Source organism: Oryctolagus cuniculus, chromosome 3 (genome assembly GCF_964237555.1).
Source record: "Oryctolagus cuniculus chromosome 3, mOryCun1.1, whole genome shotgun sequence".
NCBI classification, from domain to species: domain Eukaryota; kingdom Metazoa; phylum Chordata; class Mammalia; order Lagomorpha; family Leporidae; genus Oryctolagus; species Oryctolagus cuniculus.
The window spans coordinates 183065925-183083151 of record NC_091434.1 but is presented as its reverse complement, the minus strand read 5'-3'; the positions used below and the strand labels follow the sequence as shown (position 1 = coordinate 183083151).

The window sequence follows — 17227 nt, the reverse complement described above, 5'->3', positions numbered from 1 at the left end:
ATAGAGTTAGTTTCAGTCCACAGTCTCAGTACTTATTTGTCTCCCGGGCGCCCCGCCATGTTGTGGGAGATGGACCCTGCTCCCCACAGTCATTGCTTCTCATAGTGTCAATTTCACTTCTACAGGTTTCCTTTTAGGTGCTCTGTTAGTTGTCACAGATCAGAGAACATATGATATTTGTCCCTTTGAGACTGGCTTATTTCATGAAATATGTTTTCCAGATTCATCCACTTTGTTGCAAATGACTGGATTTCATTTTTTTTTTTTTTACCACTGTGTAACATTCCATGAGGTACATATCCCATAATTTCTTTACCCAGTCTTTTGTTGATGGGCATTTAGGTTGATTCCATGTCTTAGCTATTGTGAATTGTGGTGCAATAAACATGGGGGTGCACATAGCTCTTTTGTTTGGTGATTTCATTTCCCTTGGGTAAGTTCCCAGGAGTGGGAAGGCTGGGTTGCATGGTAGGTCTATATTCAGATTTCTACACCAAGAGTGGATTAGGGAACCTTTTCCCCACATCCTCACCAGCATTTGTTGTTTGTTGATTTCTGTATGTGAGCCATCCTAACCAGGGTGAGGTGAAACCTCCTGTGGTTTTGATCTGCATTATTAGTTTGGTGCTTAATGCACTAGCCAGTTCTCATATTCTCAGACTGGAGCTTTTTTTAGATTAACCTGTCCAGGATTTTATTTCAGTTTAGAATGCTGTCTTTCCTCCTTTTTATTTTCTTTTAAATAAGAATGGAGCAGAACATCTTATTTATTTGAGAAGCACAGGGAGGCAGAATGAGCCTCCAGCTACTGGTACATTCCTCAGATGCCAACAGGTTTGGGCGAGGCTCAAGCTGGGGAGCCCAGCCTGAACCCAGGAGTCTCACTCGGGCAGCAGGAACCTGGTCACTCGAGTCATCAGCACTGCATTCAGGATGTGCATGGGGGAAGCTGGACTCAGGTGCAGGCTCTCTGAAGTGGGCTGTGGTGTCTTCATCACAGGCTACGTGCCCACCTCTAGAATGCTGTTTTTATTCTAAACTCAAGGGGCCAACCTCGTTTGTGCCTCTTCTGGGAGAAGGCGTCTGTGCTGCATGTCATTTTGTTAGGACTGTCCCTGCAGGAGCTCATGCCCTCTGCACCACACACATAGGAAGCTCTCAGTGAATGAGTCTCTTCTCTCTCAGAAAACACGTTTCCTTAAGTAAAGTGGAAAGGGGTTTAGAATCTAATTGGATTAACTCTAGCTTATACTTTTATATGAAATACAACATTGTTGCATCTCCAGTTAAGCTGCAAAAGTGTATCTGTGTGGTTTACTTTGACCAGCCCTCACAAAGTCCATGGCCCCTGTCTTTGTTTTGCTGCCATTACACACCATTATGTAATTTAAAAATACTTCCGCATTTCAAGTGCAGCATACGTGTTTTCCCATTTTGCTGCAACTGCTGGGCTGTGCCGGGCTGGAGCCTGGAACCAGGAAGTGCATCCAGGTCTCCCCAGTGAGTTGGAGGAGCTCCAACACTTGGACATGTGCCGCTGCTTTCCCAGCCGCAGTAGCAGGGAGCTGGGACAGAAGTGGAGCAGCCAGGACTGAACTCCGCACCACAGTGCTGGCCCCAGCAATACTTATTAGCCACACAAAGCACTGTAAATTAAAATATTAACCTCTACAATTTACATAGTGCTTTTCACAAATATTTATTAAACATTAATTTTTTAAAGATTTATTTATTTGAGTTACAGAGAGATTTTTAAAATATTTATCTACTTATTTGACAGAATTACACAGAGGGAGAGACAGACAGACAGACACACACAGATAGAGAGATCTTTCATCCACTGGCACTTCCCAGATGGCTGCAATGGCTGTGGCTGGGCCAGGCTGAAAATCCAGGAGCCAAAAGCTTCTCCCAGGTCTCCCAGATGGGTGGCAGGGGCCCAAGCACTTGGGTCATCTCTTGCTGCTTTTCCCAGGCCATTAGTAGGGAGCTGGATTGGAAGTGCAGCTGCTGGGACTCAAACTGGAGTCCATGAGATTCCTGGGTTGCAGGCGGTGGCTTTACCTGCTACACCATGATGCTGGCCCCAACACAGATACTTTCCTATTTCATTAATCTAGTGAAGTATTGCCACCTTGATTTTAGAGGAGGAAGGAGGTTCAGGGAAGGGAGGTGACTAAAGGACACACAGACAGTAAGTAAACGGTTACAATTCCATGACTTTTGAATCCAAAACCCAGTGCCTTTTTACTCGCCATATTGAAACCAAAGGCAGAATCCTCCAGGCACAGGAGACACCAGGCATCAGAGGGGGAGTTATCGCTGAGGTCCTGACCAGCAACATCTATCAGACGGTCTGGCTAGTCCAAACTGGAGCTGGAGACTTTCTCTAGTTGAACGTACCTGAGTCTGAACCTTTGGCCACTGATGTCCTGAAGTGCGTTGGCTTCCCCTTTCCTTTGTATCCCACTTTCGTCTGGTGCACTGCAGTTCAGTATGGGTTGCTCTGAGTCACACAATGCTGGTTTGAGGGTACAGCTTACGTAGAAATAAATTTTCTGGGGGCTGGTGTTGTGGCATAGCAGGTAAAGCCGGGTAAGCCACCACCTGCAATGCCGGCATCCTGTATGGGTGCTGGTTTGAGCTGCAGCTGCTCCACTTCCGATTCAACTCCCTGCTAGTGCACCTGGGAAAGCGATGGAAGATGGCTCCAGTCTCTGGGCCCTGCAGCCACGTGGGAGACCCAGAGGAAGCTCCTGGCTCCTGGCTTCAAACTGGCCCAGCTCTGGGTGGTTGCTGCCATCTGGGGTGTGAACCAGCAGAGGGAAGCTCTCTCTCTCTCTCTTTCAGGTGAATAAACAGATCTTAAAAAAATACTAAATTTTGTGAAGCTCTGACGTTCAGTGTGAAGCCGTGGTCCGCTGATCTACTACTAGGTTATCTACAAATGTACACACCATACGTTGCTAAGGTTTCTTGCAGGCTCAGGGTTTGAGGGGATTGCCGAGGCTCTTCCGTCCACGGACCACACTGTTTCCTGCTCAGGACTGCTGATGGAATAAACTTCAGTGCCTCGTTTTGTTATACTTCCTCCTTCCTTATTGTAGTATTTTTTATTTATTATATTATTTAAGAATATTTGTTCTTATTTAATCGAAAGGCAGAGGAGACAGATCTCCCATCTGCTTGTTCACTCCCCAAATGCCCCCAACAGCCTGGTTTAGGCCAGGCCGAAGCCAGGAGCCAGGAATGCCACCTGAGTCACCCATGCGGGTGTCAGGAACCCAAGTCCTTGAGCCATCATCCGTTGCTTCTCAGAATCTGCCTTAGCAGGAAGCTGGAGTTGGGAGTGGGGCTGGGACTCAAACATAGGCACTCTCATGTGGCTCAAGGGCTCCTGGCCCCAGGTACGCTCTCTGAAATGTCATGCTGTTCTCCTAAGTTCCTCTTGTATGCAGGCCTTCTCCAAAAGCTGGAGATCAGCTAATTCAAGACACCCGCGTGGCTACGCTGGGCTAAGGCTGAGACAAGACATCCGCGTGGCTACACTGGGCTAAGGCTGAGAGACAAGACACCCGCGTGGCTACGCCGGGCTAAGGCTGAGAGACAAGACACCCGCGTGGCTACGCTGGGCTAAGGCTGAGAGACAAGACACCCGCGTGGCTACGCTGGGCTAAGGCTGAGACAAGACACCCGCGTGGCTACGCTGGGCTAAGGCTGAGAGATCCAGGCTGTGCTTCAGCCTGATATCCACCAACACCTGGCTCAGTGGCACTGGTGAGGGAACAGTGCATCTGCGTTTTTCTAACCAAAGTCCTGAAATCTTGCCAGGATCTTACCACATACACACACTCTGCTAGGGACTAAGTCTGTTCCCGTGAATCCTCTACCACTGTACGTGTTGGGCACATGGCGTGTTCTCAAGAGACCTAAGTAAGCGATTCCCAGCCTTCTGCTGGAATTCACTCATGTCAGCTGCAATCCATTCTACGTGGGCTGGTGGTATTTTTTTTAAACAGGCTAATTACAGGCCCTAGCCATACCATCTGGATTATGCATCTTTAAAATTATCATTTGTCTAAACATACGTATTGAGATTCCTACTAGTCCAGAAACCACTCGGTATTGCAGGGAAATCAATTTATAGCTGGAGCAGATGCTACATTTACTCCTATGTATTTTCCTCTCTTTGCCCAAGAGAGGTAGAAGTACTTTAGCACAATAATGAGCGTATGGTTAACACTAATGTGCTGTGCACGTAAGCATGGTTAAGATAGTACATTATGTTTCTTTTTAATTTTATTTTTTTATTTTTGACAGGCAGAGTGGACAGTGATAGAGAGAGAGACAGAGAGAAAGGTCTTCCTTTACCATTGGTTCACCCTCCAATGGCCGGTGCAGCCAGCGCACTGCGGTCAGTGCACCGCGCTGATCCAAAGGCAGGAGCCAGGTGCTTCTCCTGGTCTCCCATGGGGTGCAGGGCCCAAGCACTTGGGCCATCCTCCACTGCACTCCCAGGCCACAGCAGAGAGCTGGCCTGGAAGAGGGGCAACTGGGCCAGAATCCGGTGCCCCGACCGGGACTAGAACCCGGTGTGCCGGCGCTGCAAGGCGGGGGATTAGCCTATTGAGCCGCGGCGCCGGCCCCATTTTGTTTCTTACAATAAAAAAGTAAAAGTACCTCAAGTACTAGACGGCGCTAAATTTCAGAATAACTGTTGGAAAAAAGAAATCAGAGCAGGCCCACAACCTCTCTGGAGATTCAGTGCTAGAAAGCAGTACAATCAGCAGGTAGCGCCACAACTATACACGAGAGCAACCACTAGCAGAAATATGTCTTAGACACTCTGACCTCTGACGAGGCTGGCTGAGTCCAGGCCTCTTCACAGAACTTGAAAGCCCTTCAAGGTCTGGCCTCGGGTCTGCTTCCTATGGCCAACCTCGTAGCCTATTTCCAGTTCTCGGTACAGGACAGTTAGCAAATGGTGCTGTATTTGCCCCACTTTCTCACCAGTTTTCTTGTGGCTATTTGGGAGGGGGAGAGACTCCTATCTGCTAGTTCACTCCCCCAGTGCCCTGAGCCAGCTCCTCCACACAGCCGACAGGGACCCAATCACTTGTGCTGCCACCACTGCTTCCCAGGGTGGGGGCTGAGCCAGAGCCAGGGAGCAGACACAGGTACTGAGACATGGTGTTTCCATGTATTTTTTTTTTAAGATTAATTTATTTCAAAGGCAGAGTTAGAGAGGCAGAGATCTTCCATCTATTGGATGGCCACAATGGCCAGGCCTGGGTCAGGCTGATGACAGGAGCCAGAAACTCCCATCTGGGCCTCCCACGTGGGTGCAGGGCTCCAAGCACTCATGCCTCCTTCTGCTGTTTTCCTAGGCACATTAGCAGGGAGCTGGGTCAGAAGTGGAGCAGCTGGGACTTGAACCTGTGCTAATATGGGATGCTGGCATCACAGGTGATGGCTTAACTTGTTGTGCCACAAAACTGACACTAGTGTCTTAACTAGACCAATTGACACTCATCTGGCTCTAATTTAGCCTTTGAGGCTCAGCCTAAAGGTCTTTTTTAAAAAAGATTTACTTATTTGAAAGAGTTAGAAAGAGGGCAAGGCAGAGATCTTCTATCTTCTGGTTCACTCCCCAACTGGCCACAATGGCCAGGGCTGGGCCAGGCTGAAGCCAGGAGCCACGAGCTTTGTCTGGTCTCCGGTCTCCCACATGGGTGCAGGGGCCCAAGGACTTGGGCATCTTCTGCTTCTTTCCCAGGAGAATTAGCAGGGCGCTGCATCGGAAGTAGAGCAGCTGGGACTTGAACCAGCATTCACATGGGATGCTGGTGCGGCTTAGCCCACTACGCCACAGTGCCACCCCCTAAACATTTCTTCAGTGAGGCTGTCCTTAAGCTCAAATGAGTTTTGGGCTTTGGCTCTCTTTGGATCCATCTAGCCATTAATTCATACTTTCAAAGAAGTCTGGCTTTTTCTTATTTTTTTTTAAAGATTTATTTATTTGAAAGTCAGAATTACAAAGAGAAAGGAAGAGGAGGAGAGAGAGGAGGGGGGAGAGAGAGGAGGAGGGGGAGGGAGAGGTCTTCCATCTGCTTGCCCATTCCCCAAATGGCTGAAACGGGAGCTGCACCAATCCAAAGCCAGAAGCCAGGAGCTTCCCCCACCGTTCCCCCATGCGGGTCCAGGGGCCCAAGGACCTGGGCCATCCTCCACTGCCTTCCCAGGCCATAGCAGAGAGCTGGATCGGCAGTGGAGCAACCAGGATTTGAACCAGCACCCACATGGGATGCTGGCATGGCAGGCGCTGGCCCCCGAGTCTGGCTTTTTCTTTTGTAGCATTTAATACAATTTTAAGTAATAGTAGTAATAATTAAGTAGTAGTCTCTTCCATAGGATTGAAAGTTCTATGAGATAAGGCTTGCTTCTCTTGTTAACCACTGCACTAGTAGGGCCTAATACCTTCTGCACAGTAAACAGGTATTCAATACTCTTTCAGCTGGTTTTTTAATCCACCCATTTCTTATTAGGTATTCTCAGAGGAGCAGGTGGAGAGGCAGAGTTTGTGGGCTTGGAGGTGGAGACAGTGGCTGAATGGCAGAGAGGAAAGAAGTCAGGGTTAAGTCAGTGGGGAGGCAGGAAGAGTGAGGAGGAAACTCTGACACTCAAGGAGGCTTCCCTCTACTCCCGCCCCAAACAAGTCATCAGACAGCAATTTTTATATCCATTTCATCAGTTAGGTGAACATGAGATTATAAAGCCAGCACCGAGTAATTCTGCAGAATCAGAGTGCTTCCCTGGGTCAGACGTGGGCATGGTGAGCGTGTTCCTCCAGCTACGCTCCGAGGGGAACGAGGCATCCGCGCAGACACACGCTTTCCTCTCCGTCCTGAGCAGCTCTCTCTCCAAGGCCAGCACTACTTCTTCTTCGTGGCTCTCTTCCCTTCTCCTTTCTTGGGTTTCCCCTTCCCACGCAGCTTCTTCAGACGTACTTGCTCCTCCTTAAAATCTTGGTGCTCATCTCTGAATGGTGAAGCAAAGAAGTAAAAGTAACAAGACTGGAAAAGCACACCAATCTAGTATTTTCTCTTGGGTCACTGTGCCTGTCTGACTTTCACAGGGCACACGCTCAGCTCAAGGAGCACAAAGTGCCGGGATCCCCAACATCCAGAGGAGCTGTACCAGTCCCGTGAATGCTCCCCACTTTAACCCTGAGCAAAAACCCCCGTCCTTATCCTGCCCCCGACAACCCCTTGCTATTGGCTTACTGCTCTCCCCTTAGCCTGAGGTACTCCCGGAACAGTCCAGACACACTCCCCACGCAGGCCTTTACTCTGCCTGAGGTACTCCCGGAACAGTCCAGACACACTCCCCACGCAGGCCTTTACTCTGAGGTACTCCCGGAACAGTCCAGACACACCCCCCATGCAGGCCTTTACTCTGCCTGAGGTACTCCTGGAACAGTCCAGACACACCCCCCATGCAGGCCTTTACTCTGCCTGAGGTACTCCCGGAACAGTCCAGACACACCCCCATGCAGGCCTTTACTCTGCCTGAGGTACTCCCGGAACAGTCCAGACACACTCCCCACGCGGGCCTTTACTCTGCCTGAGGTACTCCCGGAACAGTCCAGACACACTCCCCACGCAGGCCTTTACTCTGCCTGAGGTATTCACGGAACAGTCCAGACACACCCCCCACGCAGGCCTTTACTCTGTCTGAGGTACTCCCGGAACAGTCCAGACACACTCCCCACGCGGGCCTTTACTCTGAGGTACTCCCGGAACAGTCCAGACACACCCCCCACGCAGGCCTTTACTCTGCCTGAGGTACTCCCGGAACAGTCCAGACACACTCCCCACGCGGGCCTTTACTCTGAGGTACTCCCGGAACAGTCCAGACACACCCCCCACGCAGGCCTTTACTCTGCCTGAGGTACTCCCGGAACAGTCCAGACACACCCCCCACGCAGGCCTTTACTCTGCCTGAGGTACTCCCGGAACAGTCCAGACACACCCCCCACGCAGGCCTTTACTCTGCCTGAGGTACTCCAGGAACATCCCAGACACACCCCCCACGCAGGCCTTTACTCTGAGGTACTCCCGGAACAGTCCAGACACACCCCCCACGCGGGCCTTTACTCTGCCTGAGGTACTCCAGGAACATCCCAGACACACCCCCCACGCAGGCCTTTACTCTGAGGTACTCCCGGAACAGTCCAGACACACCCCCCACGCAGGCCTTTACTCTGCCTGAGGTACTCCCGGAACAGTCCAGACACACTCCCCACACGGGCCTTTACTCTGCCTGAGGTACTCCTGGAACAGTCCAGACACACTCCCCACGCAGGCCTTTGCTCTGCCTGAGGTACTCCCGGAACAGTCCAGACACACTCCCCACGCAGGCCTTTTATCTGCCTGAGGTACTCCCGGAACAGTCCAGACACACTCCCCACGCAGGCCTTTACTCTGCCTGAGGTACTCCCGGAACAGTCCAGACACACCCCCCACGCAGGCCTTTACTCTGCCTGAGGTACTCCCGGAACATCCCAGACACACCCCCCACGCAGGCCTTTACTCTGCCTGAGGTACTCCCGGAACAGTCCAGACACACTCCCCACGCAGGCCTTTGCTCTGCCTGAGGTACTCCCGGAACAGTCCAGACACACTCCCCACGCAGGCCTTTACTCTGCCTGAGGTACTCCCGGAACAGTCCAGACACACTCCCCACACGGGCCTTTACTCTGCCTGAGGTACTCCCGGAACATCCCAGACACACCCCCCACGCAGGCCTTTACTCTGCCTGAGGTACTCCCGGAACAGTCCAGACACACTCCCCACGCAGGCCTTTGCTCTGCCTGAGGTACTCCCGGAACAGTCCAGACACACTCCCCACGCAGGCCTTTACTCTGCCTGAGGTACTCCCGGAACAGTCCAGACACACCCCCCACGCGGGCCTTTACTCTGCCTGAGGTACTCCCGGAACAGTCCAGACACACCCCCCACGCAGGCCTTTACTCTGCCTGAGGTACTCCCGGAACAGTCCAGACACACTCCCCACGCAGGCCTTTACTCTGAGGTACTCCCGGAACAGTCCAGACACACCCCCCACGCAGGCCTTTACTCTGCCTGAGGTACTCCCGGAACAGTCCAGACACACCCCCCACGCAGGCCTTTACTCTGCCTGAGGTACTCCCGGAACAGTCCAGACACACTCCCCACGCAGGCCTTTACTCTGCCTGAGGTACTCCCGGAACAGTCCAGACACACTCCCCACACGGGCCTTTACTCTGCCTGAGGTACTCCCGGAACAGTCCAGACACACTCCCCACGCAGGCCTTTGCTCTGCCTGAGGTACTCCCGGAACAGTCCAGACACACTCCCCACGCAGGCCTTTGCTCTGCCTGAGGTACTCCCGGAACAGTCCAGACACACTCCCCACGCAGGCCTTTACTCTGCCCTTGGCTCTGCCTTGCAAGCTGTTCCCCAGGCATCTGGTGGCTCACTCGCACCTTCGTGTGGGGCCGATCCCGGAACTGGCCTCTCCCACCCACTGCGGCACTGTCAGGACTCTGGGTCCTGCTCAGCCAGCTCTAAGTCTGCCTGGACAGAGATGCTCCACGTTGCAGGGGGCTCTGTCTCTGTGGATGAGCAGGCCAAGCACCTGGTTAGCGAGCGCATGGATTACTCTGAGAACCTGTGCTTCCCTCCCCTTGCAGATCTGAATACTTTCTTTGCTGAAGGGACTGTCTAGTATAATACTGCCTGGTGCCACAGGAGGCCAGCATTCAAGTTGCCATTTACCATAACCAGTGACTAAATACATGAAAACATTTGGCTTTTCCAGGGATAATTAAATGCTAAGTATTTTCCCCCTGTCCCCAAAGATAGCCACACCTTTATTTTTCAAGCAAATGGAGAACAGCAGCAGAGAAATTAAAATAGAATATGACTTTATCATGGGTTACAATCTTCTACTTGGGAGGTCTGCATTTCACTATTTTTTTTTTTTTTTTTTTTTTTTGACAGGCAGAGTGGACAGTGAGAGAGAGAGACAGAGAGAAAGGTCTTCCTTTGCCGTTGGTTCACCCTCCAATGGCCGCCGCGGCCGGCGCGCTGCGGCCGGCGCGCTGCGGCCGGCGCACCGCGCTGATCCGATGGCAGGAGCCAGGAGCCAGGTGCTTTTCCTGGTCTCCCATGGGGTGCAGGGCCCAAGCACCTGGGCCATCCTCCACTGCACTCCCTGGCCACAGCAGAGGGCTGGCCTGGAAGAGGGGCACCGGGACAGAATCCGGCGCCCCGACCGGGACTCGAACCCGGTGTGCCGGCGCCGCTAGGCGGAGGATTAGCCTAGTGAGCTGCGGCGCCGGCTGCATTTCACTATTTTATTTTGGGTCATAATAAAATTTTTATTTTCTGAGCCCAGACTAATAGCAAGGGAGATAGTCCCAAAGCAATTCCGGATACTCAAAAGACCATGGGGTATAATTTCTAGTATGTTTACTACGGAAATCTATTTTGTTCATTGCTGTTCCCTGAGTGCCCACATGCAAGGAACTGAAGCCATACCTGTTGGATAGATCCATGTAGCAACTGTTAGCTATCTGATAACCTTTAGTATCATGTGTTGTCAGTTTATCATATTAAAATGAATGGTCCCAATTAACTTTTGAATTGTTACTACAGACAAGTCCAATTAAAACATGTTACATTTTTAAAAGGATGGTAGGTATTTTAATGTTAGATAATTTTGTACTGTTTGAATTCTTTTGTAATGAACATGTGTTAGTTTGGTAATTAAATTTTTTAAAGGTTGGTCAAATAGGTATTTGATCTTTTTTCTAGAAGTGTAAGTACCCACTTCCTATACATACACAGGTACAGTGTTAAGAGCCTGTGTGATTCACACATTATCCTTAAAGGCAAACTAAAACTTATTTAGACCAAATTAACATCAAACAGGGTACAAAAATGCCAGAAGAGTGGGAAGAAGTAACAGTGCCAACAGAAGGGGAAAGGTTCCCACACTTCAGCCAAGGAGCAGATCAGGTGTGGGGCAGGGATCCGCTCGTCTGAGAGACCGCTGCCCCCGCCACCCGGGCTCCGCGGGCTTTCCTCTGCAGCCTAATGAATAACTAAATGTCTCTCTACAGCTCAGCATCTATTCACATTTTAGACATAAACTATGTTTCCCAAAAGGTTTCTTTTTGCTTTTGATTTGCCCAATATGGATATATTGAAAGAAGCCTTTCTCACCACAAATTGAATTTTTATTTATGATTCTATTTATTTGAAAGGTGGAGAGAGGTAAGACAGAGAGAAACCTCTCATCGCTGGTCCTTACTCCAAATGCCTTCAACAGCCAGGGCTGGGGCAGGCTGAAGCCAGGAGACGAGAACTCAACCCAGGTCTCCCACCTGGGGGGCAGGGACCTGAGTACCTGAGCCATCGCCTGCTGCCCAAGGGTGCACGTTAGCAGCCAGGTGGAATTGGCAGCAGAGGGGAGACTGCAATCCAACTACTCAGATACAGGATCAGGTGTTCCAAGTGGTGTCTTAACCCTCATGCCAAATACCGACTCCCCACGCTGGACCTTTTGAACCGCCCGGGCTCTATTACAATAATCACAGAACTGCAGTAACAGAAGACTAATGTTTTCCTTTGTCCAGCTACTAAAAAAGAAATCTCAGAAGTCCCTCTTGGTGGTTTTTGTTTGTTTGTTTGTTTTTTTTGTGATCACCTGTAGAGGCCATGAAAACGGAGGATCCCCATGAGCGCAAAGTACGTGTTGTGATTGGGATACCAGTCGTAAGTCTCCTTCCTCTTGGCCAGCGGCTGCTCACTGAACAGTTTCACCACTTTCATAGACTTGGAGTCAGTGGGCCTGGCAACTTCTCCAAACAGCCGGGCACTCAGCCGAGTCATGCGCAAGGCATATTCTGAAAGCGAAGACATTTCTTGGGCAGCAAGGAGCAAGAGTATCTACAGGAAAGGAGAGGAAAGACACACAGGTTAGTATAAAGCACTACAAGATTATGTAATGAACAGTTCAGAAAACGAAGACACAGCGAGCCACGCACGAGTCAGTGCACACTGTGGGCAGCGCATGCCTCAGAGCCGAGAGACCACAGTGCACACGGCCATTTCCTTCGCATGCGGTACTTTTGCGACCCGTACAGTTTGTGTTCACAATGATTATTTCTCTGCCGTCCTGCTCTTTCCACAATGAACTGTTGTGACGCAATATCCATTTAGCTCCTGCAGGCTGGACGGAGGGCGCAGGGAGACCAGTTACCCTGCCACAGAAAACACCCGCCTCGGCAGTCTCTGGGATACACGTGCTGCCCACCAGCCCTCTAGGGGAATCGTGCAAGAGAGGTAAGCACACGGCGGTCTTTATTCCCAGTCCTCGGAACACTGTTCTCAAGGGCTCCAGATGGTTCCGTGAACTGCTAATGAGTTATGAGCTCATCTGGCCTCTAGGTTACTGGACTGAATTCTGCCTAGAGACTTAGTCTTTGGGGAAAAACAGCAGTTCTGTGGAAATAAACTCAACAGCTCAAAGACTCATTTTATTCCTGGACAGAAGGTACTTAAGAATTGCGATGTCACTCATCTTTCATCTTAAATATTCTGCTTTAACGCACACTGCCTAGGTTCTCATTAGCTGAAAAGAGTACCTTTTTCTTTGGGGGGCACAGAATGTTCAGATAGGTTTAAGAATAGTATCTGTTATGTGTAAAAATTACAGCTCATAGACATCAAAAGCCATACTGGGATACACACAAATCAAGAATACTGCCGCTGGGCTAACTATCCCACCCCATTCCAGACCAAATGTAAGGCTTACTATTGGCAGGACATGCCAACTGATGTGAAATTTTGGTAGTGACATGAGAATCTGCTGGCTAAGAAAGAAGCTGATGTCCAAATAAACTCACCTAATGGAGGAATCTCAACAAACCCAAAACAAGAACACAAAAGAGAAGCGCCTGCACGGGAATGGTGCCCAGTAGATTCCAGATCAGCCCTTCCAAGCAAACAGACTGAGCCGTGTTTAATGCCCACCTCGGGTTCCTCAGGAGAGCAGGCAGGGGCTGGCCCCTCAGACCACCTACCACTCTGCCAATCAACCAGGCGGCCTCAGGCCAACAGCGCCACCTGAAGGCTGGCAGTGGGAGAGGTCTGGGCGCCGGGCTGTGCCCCTCCATGCCACCACCTGTCCCGGGGTCCCTGTGGGCCCTGTCCTGCTTTCCCTTTCTCGTTCGCTTCTCTGCCAGCCCCGGACCCTGACCAGACAGAGGGGCCTGGACACGGCGAGGTGGGCCCGGACCCTGCACCTGACAGCGGGGCTGGACACGGCGAGGTGGGCCCGGACCCTGACCAGACAGAGGGGCCTGGACACGGCGAGGTGGGCCCGGAGATTGACAGCTGACAGAGGGGGCTGGACACGGCGAGGTGGGCCTGGACCCTGAGAGCTGACAGAGGGGCTGGACACGGCGAGGTGGGCCCGGACCCTGCACCTGACAGCGGGGCTGGACACGGCGAGGTGGGCCCGGACCCTGCACCTGACAGCGGGGCTGGACACGGCGAGGTGGGCCCGGACCCTGCACCTGACAGCGGGGCTGGACTCGGCGAGGTGGGCCTGGACCCTGCACCTGACAGCGGGGCCTGGACACGGCGAGGTGGGCCCGGACCCTGCACCTGACAGCGGGGCTGGACACGGCGAGGTGGGCCTGGACCCTGCACCTGACAGCGGGGCTGGACACGGCGAGGTGGGCCCGGACCCTGCACCTGACAGCGGGGCCTGGACATGGCGAAGTGGGCCTGGACCCTGTACCTGACAGCGGGGGCTGGACACGGCGAGGTGGGCCCGGACCCTGCACCTGACAGCGGGGGCTGGACACGGCGAGGTGGGCCCGGACCCTGACCAGACAGAGGGGCCTGGACACGGCGAGGTGGGCCCGGAGATTGACAGCTGACAGAGGGGGCTGGACACGGCGAGGTGGGCCTGGACCCTGAGAGCTGACAGAGGGGCCTGGACACGGCGAGGTGGGCCCGGACCCTGCACCTGACAGCGGGGCTGGACACGGCGAGGTGGGCCCGGACCCTGCACCTGACAGCGGGGCTGGACACGGCGAGGTGGGCCTGGACCCTGAGAGCTGACAGCGGGGCTGGACACGGCGAGGTGGGCCCGGACCCTGCACCTGACAGCGGGGCCTGGACATGGCGAAGTGGGCCTGGACCCTGTACCTGACAGCGGGGGCTGGACACGGCGAGGTGGGCCCGGACCCTGCACCTGACAGCGGGGCTGGACACGGCGAGGTGGGCCTGGACCCTGAGAGCTGACAGCGGGTCTGGACACGGCGAGGTGGGCCTGGACCCTGTACCTGACAGCGGGGCTGGACACGGCGAGGTGGGCACGGACCCTGCACCTGACAGCGGGGCTGGACACAGCGAGGTGGGCCCGGACCCTGCACCTGACAGCGGGGCTGGACACAGCGAGGTGGGCCCGGACCCTGCACCTGACAGCGGGGCTGGACACAGCGAGGTGGGCCCGGACCCTGCACCTGACAGCGGGGGCTGGACACGGCGAGGTGGGCCTGGACCCTGTACCTGACAGCGGGGCTGGACACGGCGAGGTGGGCCTGGACCCTGCACCTGACAGCGGGGCTGGACACGGCGAGGGGGGCCCGGACCCTGCACCTGACAGCGGGGCTGGACACGGCGAGGTGGGCCCGGACCCTGCACCTGACAGCCGGGCTGGACACGCCCGTGACTTCCTGCGCGCGCTCGGCGTGTGCGGCGCCGGTGGAGGCGCAGGTGGCTCTCCGCGCACGGCTGGAGGCCGGTCAGCGCGCACCGGGCCCGGCGCTGCGTGAGGCCAACTTGGGGCAGTGGCGGAGAGAGAAGCCCCACGAGCCCTGCCGGCCTGAGCGGAGGCCGACACGCAGGGCTCGGGCCGCGGGCGGGCGGGAAGCCCCGAACGGCGCCTTCAACGCCGAGAACAAGTTTCAGTTCGCGGGGAACCTGCCGCTCCCACGGCGCCGGGCCGGCTCGGTCCGCCCGGGACCGGGCGAAGGCTGCCGCCCACGAGCGTGCGCCTGGCCCGAGACCCACACGGCCGCTCCGGGGCAGCAGCCTCGCAGCCCCCGGCCGGGCCCGGTCCGCCCGCGCCCCCCACACGCGGCGTCGGCAGCCGCGGGGCTGCTCGGCTCCCCGCCGGACGGGCGAAACCCCGAGCTGGTCACCAGTGACTGCGAGGTCGGCGGCCCCGGCGGGACCCCTGCAGCCTCCGCCCCCGTCCCGCTGCCGAGCGCCCGAAGCGAAGGACAGCCTTACCTGCACCCGACCTTCCTCACCCCCGCGCCGCGGCCCCGAGGGCCCGCCCCCGGAAGGCCCGCCCCGACCGGCTTCGCGCTCCGGCCCCGACGCCGGCCACGGGGAGCAGTAGAGAAGCGGAAGAGCGCGGCTAGAGCGCAGCCCCGGTGAGGGGCCCGGAAGTGCCCGGCCGCTCTCTGGGAGGGCTCGCCGGGAGACTAGCGCCTCCGCCCGTGCGGAGGACCAGGTAGGGCGGGCCGGCGTCCCAGCGGGTCCTCCAGGGTTCGCAGGCTTGGCTTTGCTGGGAACTTTCCAGAACCGCCTCCGCAAGCTCGGAGGCGACAGCCTTGCGTCGGCCCGTTTCCTGTGCCTTTCCGTTCGGGGAGTGCGTTCTTAGTGTGGGCGCCGGAGTCTGAGCCGCCGCCCACCTGCCCACCCCTGCCCGCGCTGGGCGGGCGTCTGCCTCGCCGCAGTCCTGTCCGTCCTCTCTGCGCGCTCCGCCGCCGCCAGCCCGGCCCAGGCCCCGCGCGCGGGTCTGAGCGGTGGCTGGAGTGCGGGTGGACCCGCGGGAGCGGTGCACCTGCGCGCGTGGCTCGAGTCCTGTCCGTCCTCACTGCGCGCGTGGGCCGAGTCCTGTCCGTCCTCACTGCGCGCTCCGCCCGGCCCAGGCCCCGCGCGCGTGTCTGAGCGGTGACTGAGGCGCTGGGGTGCGGGCGGGCGGCGGGAGCGGTGCACCTGCGCGCGTGGGCCGAGTCCTGTCCGTCCTCACTGCGCGCGTGGGCCGAGTCCTGTCCGTCCTCACTGCGCGCTCCGCCCGGCCCGCGGCCCCGCGCGCGTGTCTGAGCGGTGGCTGAGGCGCTGGGGTGCGGGCGGGCGGCGGGAGCGGTGCACCTGCGCGCGTGAGCCGAGTCCTCTCCGTCCTCACTGCGCGCTCCGCCCGGCCCAGGCCCCGCGCGCGTGTCTGAGCGGTGGCTACAGCTCTCCTGAGCGCTGGGGTGCGGGCGGGCGGCGGGAGCGGTGCACCTGCGCGCGTCCCCGCGCCCTCTGCTCCCTGCAGACCCGGTGCAGCGACCCGTGCGCTCCGAGGCCTGGGTGGCCGTGGGAACGCGGACGTCTGTGCTGTGGGTTTACGCACGGGGAGAGGGACAGGGGTCTGAGGGTGTCTTCCACCCCTCGCTGACGTATCCGCTGTTACGGGCACAGCCTCGCCGGGAGTGAGTCCCAAGTCCCCGCACACTTAACAGCCGCTCTGATGTTCCTCCACAGGATGAGGCTTGTCCGGAAAGAAAGCCGGAGCAGCGGAGGTCGGTGTACTGACGGCTGTAAGAGCTCGGGTCGCACGCGCTGTGTCTGTGAACCTGTGCACGTCCACACTGCGGGGACCTGCAGGCGCCACGCGCAGTTCTAAGTTTGGTTCGTGTTATCGGTAAGCGTTACACTGCGTGGTGGCATCTCCGACACCGTCCACCGAGTGTTCTCCGTTGTCCCCTGTGGTTGGGTTGCCAGGGCGAGTTAGGAGCGGAAGAGAGGCGTCGCCTGGGTGCAGGGCGGTGGCTACCCTGTGGGACTGCAGGCCTCCTGCCTCTGCCCGGAGAGCTGGGTGCTCCGCTGGCCTGGGCCCCTGGCTGAGTCCCGGCGGCAGGCCCCTGTGTGACCAGAGGAGCCACAGCCCGTGTGCCCAGTCACACAGCTCTGGCGTTTGCCGCTGCTGGATGCCCTAGCCCATCTTGTCTGATACACGCACTCTATCAGATTCTATCATGAATATTCCATGTTCATCTAATTTCATACTTGATCATGTTTCAGTAGTTTCTGCCTCTTTTTATAAAAGTAAAATTATCCTTTAGTTGCTTCACTGATTGATTTTTTAACTTTTAACAAATAAAACAAAT

At 55.5% G+C, this 17227-nt stretch overlaps 1 protein-coding gene and 1 long non-coding RNA gene across 2 annotated transcripts; one reads left to right on the top strand and one right to left on the bottom strand.

Moving 5' to 3' along the window:
* Positions 1-497: 497 nt before the first annotated feature.
* On the top strand, positions 498-7041 carry LOC138849093 (uncharacterized). Its single transcript, XR_011387513.1, has 2 exons — positions 498-3520; positions 3559-7041. It is a non-coding gene; the product is annotated as an uncharacterized lncRNA (long non-coding RNA).
* Positions 5988-15487, bottom strand: MRPS33 (mitochondrial ribosomal protein S33). The gene is made up of 3 exons (XM_002722863.5): positions 15357-15487; positions 11755-11996; positions 5988-7038 (listed from the first exon to the last, which is right to left on the bottom strand). The coding sequence occupies exons 2-3, from the start codon at positions 11967-11969 to the stop codon at positions 6933-6935; spliced, it is 321 nt and encodes a 106-aa protein (XP_002722909.1). The 5' UTR covers positions 11970-11996; positions 15357-15487; the 3' UTR covers positions 5988-6932.
* Positions 15488-17227: the final 1740 nt, after the last annotated feature.